Genomic DNA, 16,330 nt, shown 5'->3' with positions numbered 1-16,330 from the left:
TCAGGGGAGGGAGAGGAACTGTAAGAATTTCACTTGTCTCCGTGTTGGAGGTCTGGATTTACCCATGACTAAGATTCCTTTAAAACTCTGACCCAGTGCAGCATTGCAAAGAATTGATTTCTGGGAAGAGACAATGAGCTGTGGTTTGCATTTTGTAAAGATGGAGGAAACCTCTAACACTGACCCTGTATGGGAGATGACTCAATTATCTGTGCCTTGGTACAGTTGCAAATTATTTTCCTTTGTCTGAAGTGGGAGGATGCCAGTGCCTTCATCAGAGCTCCTTAATTTAATGTATGGAAAATGTCTCAGCCACCATTTTTAACAATTAGCTGTATCATGGTTGAGGTGAGCTGGGTTCTGAAGGCAGCTGCAGGGCTATTTCATTTACATTAGGTTCTGTGGCACAAGAGCTTTGTTACTGTAAAACTCAGAAAATGAAATTGCACACTGCATAGAAGAGTTCTGTAGGAGGGTGGAGAGCATTTCCAGAAAGAAAATGGAATCCTTTTGTCTTCAGTAAGTATTTCTCATACTCATATAGCGGTGAGAGGTTGAAAATTTGTCTTTGGTTGCATGGGCAAAAAATAGACTTCAAAATGAACACTGCAAATAGTAAAGGTATGATACATAGATTGTTAGATGTATTTTTTATGTATGTTTTAGAAACCAAGTGTGATATATATTGACACATATATGTATATACACTTGAAATATAGGTTTTGTGAGTGGTTTAAATACATGCTTTTAATTAAATATTCATTGGTAATTTAAGTTAATGAGAGGTATGAATTTATCAGTAGTCAAAGATGAAAATGACACTTGAGAGAAAAAAGAAATCTGAATATGGTATATTTAAGAGAGTTCAGGCTTCTTTTCACTGTCTTTCACAGTTAGTTTTCCATTTATGAAGAAAATTGCTGGATTTTAGGGGTTTTTGGTTTTTTTTTTTTAAGAAAATGCTTCCATGTAAATGATCTATATAGCTGATTAAAATATATAAGAAAAATGTTTTAACAAAAAAGATTTTGTCCTTAAATGATCAGTAAATTGAGGGCTTTCACTCTCATTAATGGGGATAATTTTTTAGTGCCTTCTGTTTAATTAATAGTTGTGACTTCAGAGCTACTTGTGGAAAACTCGTGTTTGTGATTCTAAGCTTAGAAATCTTGATTGTTAAAATTAATTGGATTTGACTGAGCTTATTCCTTTGTTCCTTTATGTTGTTACTAAGAGGAAACAAGTGGATTTTAACTTTGATTTGTGTGTTTACCTTTTTAAAGGCACTTAACCCTAAAGAATTTATAGTAAGTATATTTTACAGTAAACTGTACCATGAAGAATTTGCTCAAAATGCTTTAAGAGCTGTTTCAGGAGTTGAATCTTCACAGAACTAGATATCTTTTAACTTGATATCAAATTTATAAAGCCAGCTGTTCTTCCAAGTCTTGTTGCACTAGCTGTTGTTCATCCTATTCACTGAATGCTGTTTTCTCTAATTAGGAGATGTTTTTGAAACTAGGTGAGAGGAGGATTTTCACATCAGTCTTTTCATTGAAGTAGGAAGGCTCAGTTTTCCTAAGCCCTGTTTAGAATCCCACAAAGATTCCGTAAATCTTGCATTAATTTTATCCTTGCGGCATAAGAGCCTACATCTCAATATAATTTTGTTAATCCTGAGAGGGACATTTAATATATTGTTTACTATATAGTAGAATGCAAAGGGATTCTTTTGCTTACAAGGCTTGCACTTTGAAATAAAAGACTTTTAGGGCAGCAAATTAGAACTCCATTTTAACTACATCTTTGCTTGCATAAATGTTTGGTTGGGTGACATAAAGGGTATCACAAAGCCTTCCTTTGAAATTTTTAAAGTAAAACTTGGTTGAAGATTCTGGTCTTATTTTCTTTCTCTGGCTTTATGTAAGCTGTGTACCAGGTACTCTGAGGACATAGCAGAGACCGAGTTGCTTCTCATTTTTTTTGCCCCCACCGTGGTCTACTCAAGTTTGGCTACTGAGAAGAGGCTCTCCTTTCTGGTACATGTAGGGGATTCCTAAACCTCTTCAATCTGGAAATTTTAGCCTGGTTGGTAGTAGAGAGTCAGGGGCTGGTTCTTTTTGATGCAAAAAAATATGTTCATATCAAACCTTTGAATGCTCTGGCAGGGCCATAATGTAGATAAGCAAGCATGTCGGCCAGCCCGCTAGGAGACGTTCGTGGCACTAAGATGGCAGTGAGGAAGGAGTAAAATGGCGTCACCAGAAACACTGTGATAAGAGGTGGACCGCACAAGTCATTTTCCTTCAATCAAGTTTGAAGATACCTCTAGCCCTGCCAATTACAGTTACTTTTTATTCTGTTAAAAGATAGAAATTTTGAGATTTTCCTGAAGTAAAGACTTAATTAGTACTTACATCTAGGTTGCTTCCGATTATTGCTTTTAAGAAATCGGTGGTAGATATGGATAAAATAAAATTTTAAATAGATATTTTCTATTAATACTTACGAATTTCCTTGCTTTGTGCTTTTTCTTCTTTTTTAATTGTGAAAACGTACTCCTTTCAATATAGGATGAATTTTCAGAAAACAGGACAGTATGCTTCTCCTTTATGGCAAGATGAAACTAGCATTCCTATGAAAGTACTTTGTCTGATTCTGATTTTTGTTCTAGCTCTTCATGGGCTACGGTTATTTTAAATATTAAATATATGTTGGCTGCCTTCAAAAACAAAGTTTATTGTATTTCTTTTGTAGTTTTAAGGTATGGTTTATTTTGGAAGTGAACTATAGTCATGATGATGCTAATTTCTTACCTGTTCCCACCTCTCATAGAGTTGGAATTTCTGGAGCTGTCCTTAGTGTCTGGAGCTGTCCTTAGTGTTTATATAGTGCAATCAGCTTATCTTACAATTAAGTAAAGCAAGGTTTACTGTCATTGAACAGCTTTCTCAAGGTCATATACCTGGAAAGCAGTCAATTTTGCCTAAATGTAGGCCATCAGATTTGTAATCTGTGCTGTGCCTCTGCCTGCATTTGACTCTTTGTGGGCTTGCTAATGGGTGATGGATCTAATGGATTGAGCTTGCAGTAAAGTCTGTCTTTGCTTTAGCAACCTACTCATAGAGATGTCCTTAGACTTGTTGGAAATGACTTATTGAGCTGCACTTGGAGTCCTCCAGGTCCTTTGTTGTAGATGATACACGTTTAGAAACAGTTAAAACAAGATATATCCTGCAAGTCAAGCTTTTAGGTCCAGTGTGTTGGCTTAGCATGAAGGGTGAAGTGCTTGTCTTCTGGGATGGGCACGGGCATTCTCACATGTCCTTCCAGCAGATCACGCCTTTATCTCTAGGTGTGAGTGGTCCCACAGTGCAGAGCTGCCCCTTCTTGTCCTGGTATGCGTGCAGGCTTTAGCTCCCTGTCAGTTTCGGGCAGTTTGTGTTTGAAAAATGGTCTTGCCCTCTCCCCTCCTGTTGCTTGTATTTGCCATTTTCACTAAGCAGTGTTTTGTGTTTTCTGTACCCGTGGTGACGATGGTGAGTGCATCCTGCAGTATTCCCTCAACTCCGACAGGGTGAAGGCAAAACGCCTCCAAACTTAATTAAGAGAGAGTGTGAAATCCCAAGTACTCTTAGCAAAGGGGTACCATGACAGAGTCTGTTTAAGGCAACAGGAAGTTATAAAAGAGAAAGTCTATTGTTTTAGTGGTCTCTGGACAAATGAATTTTTGAAAAAGAATTTCTAAATAAGAAGAAACTGCAGCAAAATCAAAGCTCCCTTTTCTGTGACAACCATGATGATGAGTGCTCCAGTCCCATCAGTATAAGCAGTGCTGCATAGCGGGAGGAGCTGTGATTTTCGACTGCAGTGTAAATGACTGACACCGTGTACCAGCAGGGAATTAACATGACACGTGGTTCCCAAACATTGTCTTGACTAACGGTGCTCCTTGTGCTTGCTAAGTAGAACTCAGGCTTAGTCCTGAGCACTGTGGAAACCAGCCTGGCAAAACCCACTCCGCTCCCACCTGACTGCCTCAGAGACACACCCTCTGCTGTCTGTCCTTCTCATAACCCCCAAATCTTGTTTTTGTCTCCTGCTTCCAAAGGGAAAAGACACTAGATCTAACAAAGCAGGCGGCCTGCTTTTTTGGGTTGTTGTTTTTTTTAATCTAGTATTTTTTAGATCTCTTCATACCTTTGGGTGAGGAGAGGGTTCTTCAGCTGATTTTTGAAGCCAGACATACTTTGGCACACTGTTTATTCCATTTGCAAAGCTAGATTGAAAAGTTTTCTCTTTAGAATCCTCCCTGTTCTTGTGTCCCCAAAGGGTAGCTGTAGCAAGTGTGCTGATTTGGGGCAGGGCAGGGCAGGGATATGGGTTTGGGGGGGCAGGGAGAGGAGATAAAATGCTCAGAGTTGCTGTCCTTGCTTTCTCCCTTGGGGCCACCTCAGCAGTCTGAGAGCAGTTGGCTGGCTGGCTGCCCTCCCTCCCTCTCTGCCTCCCTCTCTTGGCTTCCGGTGTTCTTTCTCCTCTGCCACCCTTCCCAGGAGTGGAGAGAGAGGATGGCCAGCAGTGGCCCAGCGACTGCAGTATGGCATACCCTGCTGCATCACTAGGGTGCAGGCTCTGGCTCGTGTTCTGGAAGTGGTGAGGTATCAGTGCTGAGCAAGTCACATCCTCTCCCCATACCTCTTGTGACCAGCAGGGGAAAGTTGCCTACGCAACCGTGAAAGGTTATTGCAGGGCTCTGCTGGATTTGGGAGGAGGGGGTATTTCTGCTGAAAAGCATTTTCCCCACTAGTTGGCTAAATGGCCTTCATTTTTTATTTTACTCATTTATATTATGCCCTTACTACTTGCTCCCCCTCTCTATGGAGTCTCCCAATAACTGAGTTAGACAGATTGCTTTCCTTTCCTTCATGACCAGAGACAGATAACAGGGATGCCCTGGGCCCCCTAAAAGGGACAGAACTGGCTTTGCAGCACAAGAGATTTAAATGGCCCTCACAGGAATACAGGCCTTACCCTTGGCCTTATTCTCCAAGTGCAACAACCAGATGTGCTAAGCAGCCCCAGCTTGATGCCTTGGTGTAAAACTAGGAAGAGACATCGAATAGTTCTGTGTCTGCATTGTGTTGGCAAGGGAGGTGTGCTCTGCATCCTTGCACCCCTCACCAGTGCCCCACAGGAATGATGTGTGCCTATTCTCAAAGGTGACTTTCTGAATCATAGAGAATCCTGCCTCTTATGTTCTATCTTTACCCTAGAGCTGAAAATCTTGAAAGTTGGGTGTTTGTTGTATGATAGTTATTTCCTCCTCTCCCTCCTCCCCCCTTTGCTGTTCCCCCTTCCTCCCCCACGTCCTCCTTCCATCCTCCTTTCCTTCCTCCCCCACCTCCCCTTTTTTTCCTCCCCTTCTTCCTCCGTCTCCTGAGATGGGAAGGCTAATTCTTGAAGCTGTGGGCCTGTGGTCCTTGCTCCTTTTCCTCTCCGAGCTCCCCTTCCTCTTCTCTCCCTCTCGCTTTCCCCTTGCCCTTCCCCCCTCTTCCTTTTGTTCTTTTGTGGGATGGAGAGGGTAATAGGGAGGGGTCCACAAAAGGCTATCAGATGAGCTTATATGAGTGGCTTTCCTGAAGGCCTGTGGCTTTTCCAGAAGGCTCAGGTGAGACGGAATTGTGTCATGGCTGTACTGGCATGGCTGGGGGAGACCAGCCAAGCCAGTACACTTGAGTCAGCATGCTGCCCGTAAGGCCCTAGATGGGCCCGGGAGGAAGCGCTGCTCAGAGCTGTGTATTCTTGGGTTTAGAATCTCTTTGCGCACATTGAGTTCTCTTCAGCCTGTGAGAATTTGTAGACCGTCTTGTAAATCAGTTTGAGTTATATGGGAGCAAGTGATTTGCTTTGCCTTAATGGGCCCAAATTCATCATGTAATTGTGTGACCCTTTGGTTAGCCAAGTAGCAGAAACCATGTATGAAATGGGACCCTGCAGCCTAATGGTGATAGATGGCCTGGTGCCAACGCAGTACCAGGTCTGCTGCCTGTAGACTGATGGGTGTGCTGAACTAGCAAATGGTGGGACGAACTCTACAGCCACTCTTGCAGGGTCTGCTGCCACCTGCTGAATGAGGGTGGCTAGGCTTTTGCATAAACGCACAGTGAGAAATCATACAACAGCATTAAAAATGTATTACAATTGACAGTGCCAAATCTGCCAGCTTAGCACTGCTTTCTGCGGGGGTATTTTTTGAAGATATATATATACACACACCTATATATACATATATATATTTCTTTTAAATTTAATGAAGTCTAAAAAAATATGTATTTAATACAATCTGTGAACAATTTAAAATATTAAAATTTTTGTAGAAAACAAGCAGTGGAAGTTACTCTAAATGTCTGAGTTGGAGAATAAAGCTTGGATTTGCTATTTAGTCTGTATTTCTTACAAAAGGAGATTCAGTCTCTTGTGGGCCTTTTAGACTGACATTTTATATACTCTTAGTGCATTAAATATTGATCTAATAAAATAACCAACCATGCTATAAAACCATATGAAAGTTCCCCAAATTTTGAAAATGCCCCCAGTTTTTAAAATTTTTTTTTCATCTTTTGGGCTTTATCAGTAATGAATATCTCTTTGCTCCTGAAAAATTCCTTGAGGCATTCTCTGTAAGCACCACAAAGGGGGCTAATGAAAAGCGTGTCCACACCATCTGATAAGCCCAGCAGCTCTAGTGCTGGCAGGATTTCTGTTGTGCTCATCTGAAAATGGTATCTTGCTTTGTCCTTCCTCACTTTCTCCCCGTAAGTAGCAGTTTTACCTTTGTAAAAATTTCACATAAGAGAAGATTTCAGAAGACGTCATTCGTTCAGAAATTGGGAAGAAGATTTGAGAGAGGTTAAGGGAGTGGTATTTTATTCAGAATGAGCTGAAGCAAAATAATGGGTACAGCTCGCATTCCTGTCTTGACAAAAAGTGGACACTTCTCCATTTCACTATCTAAAGTTCTAAGGAATACTTGCAGTGCTTATTGGGATTCTTGTTTCATTTTGGAATAGACCCTCTTGGTTATTCTGCTTTTTAAGTTTATTTTTTGCTCTGCTTATTTTTCTTTCCTTCTTCATTGCCTTCCTAATAAGCTCAAGCTTGTGTCTTGGCAGCGTTTTTTCCAATCACAGTGACCATTAACTATGGCCACTGCTTACTTGTGTTAATGTTATTTGGATTTGGAATGTTGGTTATTGACTTCCTATAAATTTGTGTGTATCGCATGTATTAAATGAGAGAAGAGACAGGATTTTTTATAGCACTCACCATGTGTTTTTGTCTCATGTCAGATACATTCTGATAGAAAGTCAGGCCTGCTGTGGCTGCCTCACCTTAAATTTTGACAGGGTGGTTTGCCAGTTGGTCTGTTGAAGGGGAAGAGACCTGGAATGATCTTTTGTTTTGAGGGCCATGTAAAATATGGCTTTTGTTTTGTGGGGCCATGTAAAGTATGGCTTTTGTTTTGTGGGGCCATGTAAAGTATGGCTTTTGTTTTGTGGGGCCAACTTAGACTAATTATTTTATCTTTTTTTGTTGTATTTTTTTAATGGTCAGGAAGTCTATGTGTGCTTCAATTCAAACTGTTTACAAAACTCTTCAACAGATCACTTATTTGTTGGTGGGAAGCAAAGAACTGTGAAAGAATCAATGGAAGCTCTTTTTTGCCATCGTACTTTCCTAGCTAAAGTGAATACTAAAATTTTTCTCACAGAGACCCCTATTTCTTACACTTTTCACTTTTGGAAAGCAAATAAGTGAAGGGAATTTAGCCATTTGACAGAAACAAACATCCTTTACCCACTCCCTTTTTTCTACATCATTTATATTCTGAAACCCAGAATCTGCGTGGTGATTAAAATAAAGCAGTTTTTCATGCTTGTCTTTCTCAACCTGAGCCATTTAAAAGCCAGTTTGGCTGCCAGGTCCCCGAGATGTGACTACAGTTTTGATAGGAGACTCAGCTTACCTTGCAGTTACGTTCTGGTTTGTTCTCAGCTAGTATACATTGCAAGGCAGCCCACTTCCTCTGTTAAAGATGGAACATGTAGCTGGAGATATTGCTTGTGCAGATGTACAGTGTTTATTGTTCCACAGCAATAAATAACAATGATATTTTGGAACACTCTAGAGTCAGCAGTCTAGAACAATGATTCCTCCAGGTTTTTTGTCTGTGATCCGTAGCAAGAAATACATTTAACACCATGACCCACTTCATACATACAAATAAGTACATAAGATTGAAAGTTTCATTCACAAAACAGTGTTTACCCATACCACATATCTCTGTTGCATTTTAGTTCATTTAAAAAATACTGGTTGATTTCATGACCCAATTATGTGTTCTGATGCACATTTTGAAAAACATTCTAAAGGAATGCCCCAAACTTGTTTCATTCCTTACCTAACTATGTGAGGTAGGGGAGGAAAGGAATAAATATGGAAGCGTAAAATAGCTGTTCATCTCATCTCTACTTGCATGGTAGAGTGGAAAAAGGTAGAAAAGGGGTCAGAAAATTTGGAATCCAAGTCTGAACTCGGCTGTTTATGAACCAGGTGAACTTAATATGGAACCACAACGTTTTAGAGTTGATAGCAGCTCTGGAAACCATCTCACACAGGCCTTTCAAATTTTAAACTTATATTAAGAACATACTTTAAAGATCATCCAGTTAAGTACTATTGAGAGACAGTTTTAGCATTGGGTTAAAAGTGAACCAATGAACCAAATGTGTGTAACACACACTTAGCGCAAAGTAATCGCCACATCCATATAAGTGTTAGCTGTCATTAGTACTGATGTAAGAATTAGTATTCTCTGAGGCTTCAACTTCACCATCTATAAGGGGAACTAAAAACTGATGAAGAAAACAAATTTAAGGAAATTTTGCTCCCGTCCTGGAACTCCATTCTTTTAGAGATAAAAGGAACTTTATTTTCTAAATTTAGAAGTTTACTGTTCCCTAAGTATTTCAGAAACAGTTGGTCTTTTGAGAGTTAGAGCTTTGTTTGAATTCTGCCTCTGTCTCTTCCTGGTCGGGAACCCTTATCATGTTGGTTGAATGCTGAATTCTTTTTCTTACCTGTACAATGGGATTGGAATGGGAGGGAAGAGAATGGAGCGGTCACATCTATTCTTTCATATTGTTAAAAGATTAGCAGTAATGTCTTTGAATTGCTTGGAGCAGTGTCTGGGCCTTAATTGCTTCTTGAATGGGAGCTATTAAATGTTACAGAAAGCTTGAAACCAAAATGCATTCAAGGAGCCAGTTAGAAGAGGGTCTGTTTCCAGGACTCTGGCAGAGAGGAGCAGTATACAGATGGGAAGTCAGGAGTAGTTATTTTACTTAGCAGATCTGGAGATGTTTATGGAATGTTCTTTACTGAGTGGGCCAGCAGTAGAAGGGCTGGGTGGGGAGACTATGAGCAATTAGAAAGCACTTGTTGGCAAAAAGAGCGGATATTAATGATGAGGATCTCTGAGGATCACAGTTTAGACGGCTGGCATCTCCAAGTAGGAAGTGAGCTGTTGGACCTTCTCTTTAACTAGGAATCCTCAGTGTGGCAGGGAGCCCCACCCAATGAAAGAAGGCACCTCCTAGTATACTCTTCATACCCCAGCTCACCTCTATAGAAAACGCATTTTCTGATAAGCTATAAAAATATATCTCTGAGGGCTTCCTAGATGGTGCAGTGGTTAAGAATCCGTCTGCCAATGCAGGGCACATGGCTTCGATCCCTGCTCTAGGAAGATCCCACATGCAGCGGAGCAGCTAAGCCCGTGGGCCACAACTATTGAGCCTGTGCTTTAGAGCCCACGAGCCACAACTATTGAGCCCATGTGCTGCAACTACTGAAGCCCACGCGCCTAGAGCCTGTGCTCCGCAGCAAGAGAAGCCACGGCAATGAGGAGCCCGCGCACCACAATGAAGAGTAGCCCCCACTCACTGCAACTAAAGAAAGCCCGCGCACAGCAACAAAGACCCAACACAGCCAATTAAATAAATAAATAAATGTAAATATATATATATATATATATATATATATATTTCTCTTTCTGAGATGAGGGGCCTGAGAGGTGCCTCACAGGAGGAGTTGGAAGGACAGGAAACACACACATGGAAAGGGGAAGTCGAAGCAGAGATCCATGGGAAACTTGGGCTGAGGCAGGTATTTTCTTGCCCAACTTATTAGTTCTTTAATTTGTTATTTTTCCCTAAGGTATATATTTACAAGAAACTGCCACTAGATGGCACACAGATCCCAGAACTATTCTGACTGTATAGTATATTATTTAAGATTCTTTTCAAAAGACAGGTCACTAATATGTTGTTTTTAAAAATAAAATATGATATGTAACCTATTTTAATATTTCATTTTAGGAAGGATGAAAAATTAAAATTCAAAATCTATATATTTTGTGGGCATGGTTTGTGCTGTAGAGAAAGCCCAGTTGCAGAGGTGCATAGTGGCTCATGGTCTTTGTTCGTATGTAGGTGATGTCTGTAATTTGATTCTCATGCACAAGTGCTTCGTTTAATTTATTAAGTGAGATTTTTGGAAGGTAGGTTTATAAAGAAGAGAGTAATCTGTCCCCAAAGCAATACCTTTTTTTATTCTTTTTCTTTCTTAACCACTACTTGAAATTTCATTTCTTAGAAATTTTGAAATTGTTTCTTACAGACTGTTATGTTGCTTTTAAACAAATGTGTCTGATTTTTGCTTTGTGTTTGTGTTCAGATTGTGTGTATGTGTATGTGGGTTATATGCAAACATGGATGCAGTTAAAAGAATGGGATGGGCTGGTCACTGGGAGAGCAGAGAAGCCCAGAGAGGGGGTGGAGCACTTGGCACAGCCCCTCCCACCCCAACCAAAAAGAAAATAAATGAGACCAGGCCTTGTCAGGCAGTGGTTATCACCACCACTGCGACCATCAGCAGCAGCCATGAAAAGGTGCAACAAAGCACAATCTATGCCTTGCCCTTTGTTCAGGAACAGCGGTCGAAGGTCGTAGTTCTATAGCTTTGTTTAGAAACTGTGACACTAAAGCCTTTAGCTTTAGCCGTTGAAGACCCGCTCAGGAAAAGGGAAATCATAATAAAGGTTTGTTGACTTGATGTAATCGTTTGCTGTGAAGGGTATGAATAAGGTCCTTTAAAATCCTTCCCTTCGTTTCATGTCTGGCTCCCTTGCAATGACCGGAAACAGGCATGTGGTGACAAGCTGCCCCCTTCTGAATGGATTACATGGGGTCCTAGCTTTATGTTTTTTGGTTTATTGAGGCCATTATATTAGTCGGCAAGTGGCCGATGCCTCTCTCCACCCCACCCCACAACCAATTATCAGCACAGGTGTTTGGAGCAGCCTCCATGTCGTGGTGTCCTCAGAGCTGCCTGAGAGCTGCCTCAGGGACTGCCCTGGAGGAGCCGATGAGGGAACTTCCCTGAGCTGCTGGCCATTGTCTCTGCCCATTCCAGTGCACTGTCCAGGTTGGGATGTTACAACAGGTGTGGAAAATTGTGTGGAGAGTAGTAATATTTTATTTAAATATATGTCCGCAGTCTTATCTAGCCCCCATCCTTGCTTTGTTTTGTTCTAAGAATCATAGCCTTATATCTGGGACTGTTGCAGCATGCAGGCTCTTGGTTATAGCACGCAGGCTCTTGGTTGCGGCATACATGCTGGATCTAGTTCCCCGACCAGGGATCGAAGCCGGGGCCCCCTGCATTGGGATGCAGAGTCTTAACGACTGGACCACCAGGGAGGTCCCTTATATCTGGGACTGTTTGAACAAAATATACTAAAATGTTACAATTGTTGAAATATTTATGTGATCAGTAAATTAATCAATGAACCATGACAGTACATTTTCAAGAAAACTATCAGATGTTTTAAAATTTAGCATGTCACTTTAAAAACTTCAGCTTAATTCTACTTTGTATTATACTCCCCCAAAGAGTTCCTAAAACAAAAAAGAGCAAAAACATGATTCTGAAAAAAACAGATGATTTTGGGCATGTATAAATATACCCATAGTGTGCTTGACGCTCAGGTACCTTGCATTCCATAGTATAGGTGGATCTCATGTATGGGGTGATGCGAATTCTTTCATGTTGTAACTAAGACTTTTATCTCTACCTATTAGTTCATGGATCATCTTCCTTATTCCTCCTTGGCTCCCGCATCCCAGGCTGTGGGGAAGGAGCTTCACCCCTGTGTAAAGGGCAAGGCATTGGCACGGAGGCAGGCATGGAAGCCCGCTCTGTCTGCAGCTGTTCCTTCCCCTCCTCCCTAGGATCTCAGGTTGAGCGATGAGCACACTGAATAGCAACAAGGAAGTCACCCTGGGCATCTTTCTTTAATGTCACCAACAGATCTAGACCGAATCAATCCTAATGCGAGAGCTACATGTGTCAAGCCTTGAGCCAAATATTTGATTACATTATCTCATTTAATTAATATTCAATTTACATATGAGTAAACTAAGGTTTAGAGAATCTGGGTGACTTGTCTAAAATCAAATTACCCATGCAAGTAGTAAATTGGGGAACCACGATGTAAAACTAGGTCTGTTGTGTTATCATGAAATTGCATTTTGCAGACATTTAACCCTGTGCATATTAAACCAGCCTTGTGGGCCAGCTCCTCCTCCCTAACCCACCTGTATTTAAATAAGCAGCAGATGTCATCAGGCCTGAAATAGGGAGTGCACGTAGCAAAACCCCAGAAGAAATATGTAAATAAATGATTTTTCAGGTATCCCAGCCATTTGACAAACAAGTGAAAAACACCTAAACAAGGAGAGAGCTGATGGCTTTCTCAATGTTAGGAAGAAACTGAAGAATTCATTGAAAACAACAGAGAAATAGAGACTGAGGAACAGTTGCAGAAACAGTGACAGGCTGCATAGCCAAAACTGTGTCTATAATACAGGCCATTTTCAAGTAGAGAGTGTTTTGTGAGGGTGAAGTTAGGCAGGGTAGCAGATATCCTTACAGTTTTTTGTATTCTTTTTCCTACAGTGTGCTTTTGATTATTTAAAGGTTAATTCTGTTAATTCTAACCTAAGTTGTGTCATTTCTCTCCTCCTTCCTAGGGCTTTCTGAAGAATGAAAAGGACAATGCCCTGCTCTCTGCCATCGAAGAGTCCCGGAAGAGGGTAAGAAATGAACCCAAATGTAGATGTATACTGTTGTGAGGGCAGCAGTGTATACTGGGGCGTGCAGGTTCTAGAAGCTGGATTCTGTGTCCCAGGCCCAGCTCTCTTGACAGTTCATCAGAGGGAGTTCTACAAGAACCGTTTTTGAGGAAAATACCATGCTCGTAACTCTGCGTGTATTTAGTGACTGCATCTAAAACACTGGGGTGGCCAGTTAATTATTAAGTTAATCTTAAAATGGAAGGGCCAGACAATTCTTTGGTTTCATTGTCATAGTATAAATGGTGTTTTGGTTTCTATTGAATCAGTAGTCCAGAAAGGCACTTAATGATCATTGATCATCTTCCTCAATTTCTCTTCCTTTTATCACACAATTTGACTTTCTATGCCACCTTTTAAATTAACAATTTCTCCAAGCTCTTTCAAACAAACAAAGGATATCTTGATGTTTGAGAGGATAGTAAGTCAGCCGGAACAGCCGTTATATGTGCAGCAATATTTCACAGCAAGCATTCCCTCAAGATACTCAAAGATCATTTACTTTACTAACATGGGAGTTATCTTCATTTGTTTGACAAGGATTAAAAGATCAAAACCTTTCCGAGACATTCCATTATGGAGTAAGAGATTTTCAGGCCCCCGGGTCTTTTGGGGAGGGAGGAAGAAGGTTAGCGATCATGTGAAGTTGGTTCTAAAAATGCAGCTTTTCCCAGGAAGGAGGCTAGAGGATTCACAGTAGTCTGGAAGCAGAACCTGTCTCTGCAAGGGCGAGTAGGGGTGCAGGGACCTCTGTTTTGCTCTTTACTTATGTAATCCTTAGATCAAGTGAAATGTATTTGTGTATTACTTACATGGTTCAAAAAATAAAGCTAAAAAAAAAATGCTGCTTCTCAGTGTGCTTTATTAAAATATTCCATATAGGTGGAAGTGTCTCAGCAGGGCTGATGTGAGTGAGATAGAGCAGCAGGGGGGCTTGCCAGCTCTAATTTATAAGAATATGTTTCAGAGACATTATTTAAGTGACTGATATGTTTAATTATCAGAGTAAAATTCCCTAAAATTTAATTAATTATATTTTTGGCAGTAGTACTTATTCCTAGAAATAGAGAAATTCACTTGATCCAGATTTGAAAATATTTTTTTAAAGGTTTTTTCTTTGTGTGTGTGTGTGTGTGTGTGTTTGTGTGTGTTCACACTTGGAGTGAGTTACTCACCAACATTGATTCTCTTGCTGTAAAGGACCAATGAAATTAAATTAGGGTTGTCGAATGCCACTGAGCCTCATTAATCCATTTACCCTGAAGAATGTGTTTCTAAAATTGGCAGTCTCTGAACATTGTGCCATACTGAGACTAAATGTGCAGCCAGCCAAAACATTTAAGTGACATACCACAGTGCAAAATGTGTGCATATGTGTTTGTGAGGGAGGTGTTTTGGTATTGGGAACTGGCCTTGGAGGGGGGGACCTTTCACATGTCTGGACACCAGGAGACTGCTTCTGAACAAGAGTCGTTTTCAAACAAAAGGTGAGCAGTTTCCTGGCATTTTGGTGGTAATTTCACGTTTGAATAACTTGCCAATGTCCTGCTGAAATGCCAAGAAAACAAGCTACAAAACCACAAATGTGTCCTATCTTTTCCCATTTGGTGCATCCCAGCAAAAACAGAACAACATTATCAGAACATATGTAGAGTTTCTAAAAGCCAGCGACAGCTCAGTAATAAGCGGGTGTGAAGTCAAAGCATATTGCCCTTTTCCCTTTATGAAAATGGGGTTCAAGTGCTCCCCACCTGTTCTTAATTCAGTTGCCCAGTTCTTTCCCTGCCTTCCTTTCTTAACTATGTTCAAAAAGATATTTTTCCCCAAATAACTTGAAAGATTCGGATTTAATTTATAATAGTTTCTCCACTGCTTTGTTGTTTTCTGTGGTTTGTCTTTCCTTCCTTTTAATTTTTATACCTCTGCACCCTCTTCCAGGTTATCCCTTTTCTCTTCCCTTGGGTTTCTTTCCTTCTTATCCCTGCTATTCCTGTCTCTCACCTGGCCTCAGACCCTCACTGTCTTCCTCTTCTCTTAGTTCTTAGCTCTGTTGAGTAGCTCTGTTGATTCTCTCTCATTAGCTCCTCTAGTTGACATTCTTCTTTGCACCTAATCCAGTGGTTCAGATGTGAGTCTAGAGGGAATAGTATGAAAAAGGGCAGATGGATGGCTGATCATCTCTGATTAGCCTACAAATTGGATGTTCCATTTTCTCTAATGTAATTAAGATAAGCTGGGGGTGGCATGGTCAAGGGAAGAGAATTTTAATGTTGGGTCATTTATTTTTATTTGAAGCTCCTTATCACACTAATGATGAATGGAATGACAGTGCTGTTTGTTCAGGTTATGGGGCTGTTTCTAAATGAGTAGCCTGGCATACTCCTCAGATGTATCTGAGGATTTGAGCCCAGAAAGCTGCCAGTTTTCAGCGTACTTCCTGTTTTCTTGAAGCAAGAGTTCTTGGCACACAGGTGGGCAGCTTGATTAACAGGGGATGGTTAATTATTGCCACTGTTGTCGCTCTGACCGTTATGTGATGCTGGAAGTCTGCCCCTGCCATCTTCATCAGCAGTGTCTCTGAGATAGATTGTGTTTTCTTCAGTTGCCTTTACTGCTCTGCCATTCTTTATCAGCTAGAGGACTTACCCTTAAGAAAAATTCTTGTGGCACCGTAGTGTCCTGGGTCACTAATTTAGCAAGAGAAAATTATTTTTCTCTGGGCATTTTTTTTAATCCAGGCTAACTGAAATGGTCCATTCTGCCTGTCAGTGAGAAGAAAACCAGGTGAAAAGACTGTTTTTAAAGTTTTTTTTTTTTAAACAAAGGATACACTTTTTTTTATTGGAATATAATTGCTTTACACTCTTGTACCAGTTTTTGAGGTACACCAAAGTCAATCAGCTGTATTTATACACATATCCCCATATTCCCTCCCTCCCTCGACTCCCCCCCACCCTCCCCATCCTTGCCCTCTAAGGCATCATCCATCATTGAGTTGATCTCCCTTTGTTGTACAGCAAGTTCCCACTGGCTATTTTACAGTTGGTAGTATATATATGTCTATGCTACTCTCA

At 40.7% G+C, this 16,330-nt stretch overlaps 1 protein-coding gene across 1 annotated transcript in view; it reads left to right on the top strand.

Annotated features, from left to right (window-relative positions):
* The window catches only part of NUP93 (nucleoporin 93), a 105,581-nt gene that overhangs the window by 52,240 nt on the left and 37,011 nt on the right, over positions 1–16,330 (top strand). Inside the window, exon 4 of the mRNA XM_057712257.1 lies at positions 13,155–13,217. Within this exon, the coding sequence (XP_057568240.1) occupies positions 13,155–13,217 (63 nt within the window). The remainder of the gene's footprint in view (positions 1–13,154; positions 13,218–16,330) is intronic.

Source organism: Hippopotamus amphibius, chromosome 16 (assembly GCF_030028045.1).
Source record: "Hippopotamus amphibius kiboko isolate mHipAmp2 chromosome 16, mHipAmp2.hap2, whole genome shotgun sequence".
Lineage (NCBI taxonomy): Eukaryota > Metazoa > Chordata > Mammalia > Artiodactyla > Hippopotamidae > Hippopotamus > Hippopotamus amphibius.
This window is presented reverse-complemented; position numbering and strand designations above follow the sequence as displayed.